Source organism: Nanorana parkeri, unplaced genomic scaffold (assembly GCF_000935625.1).
Source record: "Nanorana parkeri isolate BGI_ZX_2015 unplaced genomic scaffold, ASM93562v1 scaffold1054, whole genome shotgun sequence".
NCBI classification, from domain to species: Eukaryota; Metazoa; Chordata; class Amphibia; order Anura; family Dicroglossidae; genus Nanorana; species Nanorana parkeri.
The window spans coordinates 534,582-540,843 of NW_017307322.1; the positions used below are offsets into that span (position 1 = coordinate 534,582).

Here is a 6,262-nt window from a genome sequence, read left to right on the forward strand (position 1 = left end):
TCAAACAGTATAAAGACTCACCGGTCTAGTGTCAATCTTAATTCTTGGTATTTTCAGTATTCATTGAAATACTCATGGCTGAAAAAAATGACTAAAGCGCCTATTTACACTTCCCTACTCTTTCATGTCCTTTGTCTGTTACTAGTGCACAGTTAAGTGTAACACCTCCATTCTGAAGGATGTTACATTGTGATTTAGGAAAATAAAATCATCAACATTATAAATTATATTTATCACTCATCTTCTTTCATTATGTTGGTACAGACTTAAATATCCAGTGTGAAAAATGTTCAAATTTTACTTTCTAGAGTAATAAAAAAAAAAGAGCACAACTGTGATCTGTGCTGGTGGCACCTATCATAAAGACTACCTGCATCCTCTTGTGTCCAGCCAGGATATATGTTGGATGGAGTTGTCACAAGGTAATTGGCCTTCTTTCCATCTTCTGACGTGGCCTCTTCATAGGAAGGTGGTGCAGAGGGATTCACGGTGTTATTTCCATTTCCCCCTCCATTCTCCGCACTTTTGTTGCTAACAGTGACCTGTAAATACATAATATGCAGTGTAGATAGAAGTAAATATACTCAAGTTTGCCATGAAGTGAAGCTGCTGAAGTGACTGCTCATTCAGAAGATACCGGTAGTAAATGTAACAACCCCTTCATTTTTTATCTATTTATTTATTACAGGTATTTATATAACACTGACAATTTACACAGCACTTTACATACAGCACATTCACATCAGTCCTGGCCCATGAGGAGCTTACAATCTAAGACCCCTATCTCACATGCATACAGGGCCAATTTAGATAGGAGCCAATTAACCTTCCAGTATGTCTTTGGAATGTGGTAGGAAATCTGAGCACCTGGAGCAAACCCACACACAAGGAGAACATGAAAATCCTTGCAGATGTCTGACCGTTATATGAACCAGGGACCCCAAGTGCTGTTGGCAGAAGTGCTAACCACTAAATGTGCCCTCTGCAGAAATAACAGGGAATGCAAGGGTTACTATGTAATAGCATGTGCCTGTTGGATGCTGCATGTAACATAGGATGCATTTAATGCTGAAGGAGCTCTGAGAGTACTACTACTAATTAGACTACTATTGCTTTCCTTACTAGACTAATATTGGCACAGATAAAAACAGATTTTAAGGCAGTGGAGGGGCATTAAGCTGACCTTACTTACTAAGATTGTTTTCCTTTAGTTCTGAAAGAGATCTTTCGGTTCTTCCATCCACGCTAAACATCATAGACGGAGGAATCTTCTCTGCGGAGCGCCGGCTGTCAGAATACCCAAAAAGTGACTTCATCCTATTGGCTGCAGTCACTGGTGCCTGACAATTTTACACGTGGCTCTTTTGACAAAAGTCACTGAAAAAACTGACTTTTGTCGAGCCACATGGGGTTTGACAGGGCCACCACCGATCAAATTTTAGCCATTTCAGTGGGAAAGAGCTACAATCTTAACTGTGTATGGCCAATTTAAGAAGTAAAGGTCAATTCAGAGTAAAAGTTATACCTTTATAATGAAATAATTTCCGCCACAGGAAATAGTATCTAGAAGGCATAGTTCCAGCCCAAACTGTACAAATGGATTGTGTTGCAATATGTTTGTCTCATGCTTGTGAATCATACTGTGTGGGAGACGCTCTTCAGTCATACAGCAATGTGCACATATAAATATTTTGAACAAAGACAGAACTCTACCAAGCATTATATGAGCCTTTAATCTCTACATAGCATGGCACAGATACAATTTTACACAATTTAAATTTCCAAGCTTCCCAGTGAAATCAGCTTATTTACATGGTGCTCCATAATTCTTAGTGCTAGGGATTGTAATCTTAGCTCCGGTGGGTGGCAGCTCTTCCCAAGTATGTTGTAACTGAGTAAAAATATTCCCATAAACTGTGGTCACCAACCAACTCTTCAGTATATTGTGGAGGGGATGGGCAAAGACACAAAATGTTGGGGCAGAGGCATCAACGTTTTAAACCATAGATTAGCGGATCCACCACTGCCACCAAGAAAAGAACATAAATGTGTGACCTCCTTGTAGCTAGTTACTTCACTAAAGAGGAAATTCACCCCTCACCCTATGTGGGTTTTTTTTTTTTAAGATCCACTCTTACCTACGTTGCTGAAGTCATCCACAATGAACACATTCTCATGCCCAGCGAATCCAGCATTGTTCTTCTTTCCCTGCGCCATTGGGAGTTGTCTGTCTCTTCCGGGTTCCTGCAACTGGAGCCCAATGACATAAGGAAAGAAGGACAAAAGTCTATCCGTGTAGAGGTCAATGCCTCCTAAGATGTCTGATGTTGAAATCCCAGGAGTCTGCTGGAGCAAAGATTATGCCATTCTTGGCCAGGCGAGAATGGAGTCGAGGGGGGTTGGTGTTAAAAATGGAAATAAATATGGGAAAAAAAAGTTAATAAAAAGTGGGCCTTTTAAATTGTGGGGAGGATTTCCAGGATGCAAAGTTTATATGGGAGTGAAGGTCCGCTATAAGTTCTCATCTTAATACAGTGGGGCTGGTTCAAGGAAAGCAAAGTGGAGCAAAATTAGAAAAGCTGCCCTCAGCAATGAACGAGGCTCCATCTTGTCTTCTCTGGGAATCTGAAAGTAGCATTTGATTGGGTATTATTAGCACCAGCTCCACTACCATTTCATTTTTATTTCTAGAGTGAATCAACCCCCATGTCCTACTTTTAGACCAGGTTTATATTTTTACAGGCTATTCACAAAAGGGTGAAGAATTTGGAGAAGGCAGGAGAAGTGAACAATCTAGGACAACATAGCTAAACTGGAAAGTGAGCTGAATTGGAGAATTTTTCAAGTTCAGCTATGTTGTCCTAGATTGTTCACTTCTCCGCCTTCTCCAAACTCTTCACCCTTTTGTGAACAGCTTTATTAATCTCTAAAGGAAATAGTATAATAATTACTTTCTATTTCCATTAACTCTTTATCTGATAGGAATTTATGGTGCTGCTCCTTCCCCAACACCCATGGGTACTGTTCCTAGCCTACTTGTAACTCAATTCTGGCAGCTATAATATAAATGGTGGCAGTTATAATATAAATTGTAGTTCAACGGTGGCAGCTATAATATCAATAGAAATGAAATAGTATAATGTAGACTTTAGATTTCCAGTAACATTTTACCTGATAGGCAGTTCTGACATTGCCGTTACCCCAACAATCATGGGTGGTGTTACTACCCTACTTGTAACTCAAATGTGGCAGCTATAATTTCAATATTAATGAAATAGAATAATGATGACTTTGCATTTGCATTAACTCTTTATCCGATAGAGTCATCTGGTGCTGCTCCTACCCCAACACTCATGGGTAGTACTATTACCCTGCTTGTAACTCAATTGGGGCTGCTATAATATAAACTGTGGCAGCTATATTATAAATTGTAGCTCAATGGTGGCAGCTATAATATCAATAGAAATGTAGACTTTTTGCTTGATAGGCATCTCTGGTGCTGCTCTTACCCCAACACTCATGGGTGTTGTTTCTACCCTACTTGTAACTAAATTGTGGCAGCTATAATATAAATTGTGGCAACTACTATAACTATAATTTCAGTATTAATTAAATAGTATAATAATGACTTTACATTTGCATCTATTCGATAGACATTTCTGGTGCTGCTCTTAACTCAATTGTGGCAGCTGTGACATCTTAAAAATGAGAGCTATGATAATATTTTCATATATTTTATCAGCTGCGTGTCTATGTGTCTATCTAAAGTATTTATCTGCATCTGACTGTCCTAAATTTTGTTCGCTTTGGGCGACAAAGCTCCCTTCAAGACATCCTATGCCTCCCTGTGGTGCAGCACCAAAGGGGTTAAATCCTGCACTATATTGGGCCTTGCCAGAGCGAGCCGGTGCTCCCCTTCTGCTTAATTGCCTGCATTGTCGTTTCTGTGACGCAGTAGTGATATACCCTGATGCTGGTGTTTTTCACTCTCCTGGAAGTGAACGCACATTACATTATTCATGGCATGAGTTTCATCTTCAGTTACCTATAAGTGAAAGGTGATGCTTTTTGGGATAAATAATGTCTTGGATTGATATGATTTTTATGCTTACCTGCTCGGGGGTGCTGCAGCATTAGCTGACATGGTATTTGATGTTACATAATGTACAAGAAAGCTATATAACCATGCAGACAGACTTATATAACATTCATTTCTAGGTTATTGATTATTACAAAGCAACTGTAAGTATGCAGACTGTCTACAATGTATATACGTATATGTTTTGCTTCTAGTACACTCATTGATGAATAGGATTACCTTTCCCTGGGTCATGCTGGTGATGCTGCACTGTGGTTGCTCTCAGATCTCCGAACAGTCTCAGCACTGGATGGACAGTGATGATGCTTTACATTCTAGTACCATCCAGCAATCTGCAGGATTGAACCATCCCTCTGCAATCCAGGAGGTGGAGCAGTGTTACTACGTACAGGATTTATGGGGAGACACAAATCACATGCATGCACTGGCAATTACTAGAACAAAATATGCTTAGAAAGAGTCGTGTTGTTATGAGACTAGAAAAGGAATAAACAGAATCATGACATTGAGTAATCTGACGGAAATAAATAGTGCTACATTTGTAGGTGCAACTTCTTCATTGTTATATTATTTTCAGTACATATTGTAGGCGATATGACACTTCCATTTTCTGTGCAAGGATTAATGTCCTTTTAGAAATAAGCTACTTTTTTGTTTTACGCCTTTGAGCACAGATTTATAATCACCAGTGTGCCCCTGCACATTGTTGGCGCTATATATAAATCCTGTATAATAATAATAATATTAATAATTGTGGTGCTTAGATCTGTAATCTACAGAAGCTTCCAAGACAAGAAAATATGCCCCAAACTCCCGTTTGGAGAGGAGCAAACTGGAGTAATTTATGTGTGTTTGGGTATACACATGGAGATTAATTGAAGTGGCTAGAATGCATTGATATTCTAGCCATTAGATTTAATTTTCACACGGGTTTATGTGCACTCATAGACACAAGTACTTTACACTTACACACATTTTTTCACGCTGGAGCTTTCTGCAAGCTTCTGCTAGTAAGTTCCATCATCGATATGAGTGTTTAATTACGTCAGTCTACATGACTCCTTAGTAGAATGGACATAGGCATTTTTTAAGGGCTCATTTACACCAGGGCCATGTCTTAATTACACAGTTCTGTGCGAGTAATGCACGGTACAGTGTAACACACCTACAGTGCGTCAACGGTGCGTGAGGTGCGTTGCCATTCGCTTAAAAGGCACCCCAAATGCCTTTTGCGGCATTACGATCAACCATTTGCAACATGCTGTACCACAATAGCATGCGTTGTATTGGGCTGAAAAACGTAGTGCATGCACTACTTTTCCAACCACACAACAATGTACAGTATTGCAGTACCGCATGTTGTGGTGCAGTCGATCACATCGCGGGCAGGAGGTGTGTTCAGGGTGCCATTCATATGAATGGCAATGCAACACACCTTCTGCACTGTTATTGCACAGTAGGTGTGTTGCGTGCAGGGCCAGATTTACTATTAGGAAGGGCAGGCACATGCACACAGACGCCCTCCATAGAGGGGCACCATGCAGGTACCTACTCTGCCTAATTCCCGGCCATGGCACAACACCAGCAATAGCAAGAAAGGTGCACACATTTAGGGAAGCCTTATGCTGCGCCAGGGTCCTTCTCTGCATATGTGGAAGGCTGCGGTCCTGCTAAACAGATTTTCATTTGTGCCTACAGGTGCCCGGAATGGAAATCCAGCCCTGGTTGCGTAGTACATTAATCACATGGAACTGCCCAAGGCTGTAATATAAACACACAGCTCCCCCCCGCGCAGATAATACTCTGGCAGTCTGTCCAAGTTCTTACCACTTTGTTTTGTGAACGTAAAGTTCTTCTTTACCATACAAACAGTAGCATACAACGGTGATGTAACTGCTGGCTCCACCCAGTTGTCATTCAATGACAGCCCAGCATCCTTAGGTTGTTTGAGGACATTCCCTTTGTCCCCATGAAATCTCATCTCTTAAGGGAAGCCTATCCCACCCCTAGCTAACAAATGAAATTTTACTCTGAAACAACTCATCCCCACACTGCTACTATCTTTTCTATTACTTGCCCTTCCCCTTTAGATTGTAAGCTCTCATGAGCAGGACCCTCCTGACCCTCTTGTCTTGAATTGTATTGTAACTCTACTGTCTCCCT

General features: G+C 40.7%; 1 protein-coding gene across 2 annotated transcripts in view; it reads right to left on the reverse strand.

The window, feature by feature from the left end:
* The window catches only part of FAIM2 (Fas apoptotic inhibitory molecule 2), a 28,431-nt gene extending 23,955 nt beyond the window's left edge, over nucleotides 1-4,476 (reverse strand). For both annotated transcript variants that reach the window (XR_001941783.1, XM_018567481.1), the window contains exons 1-2: nucleotides 4,319-4,476; nucleotides 371-542 (exon numbers count right to left, since the gene is read on the reverse strand). Coding sequence is in view for 1 of the 2 variants with exons in the window: in XM_018567481.1 (XP_018422983.1) it covers nucleotides 371-542; nucleotides 4,319-4,333 (187 nt within the window). In the remaining variant the exon portion in view is untranslated. The remainder of the gene's footprint in view (nucleotides 1-370; nucleotides 543-4,318) is intronic.
* Between the last annotated feature and the right edge of the window lie 1,786 nt (nucleotides 4,477-6,262).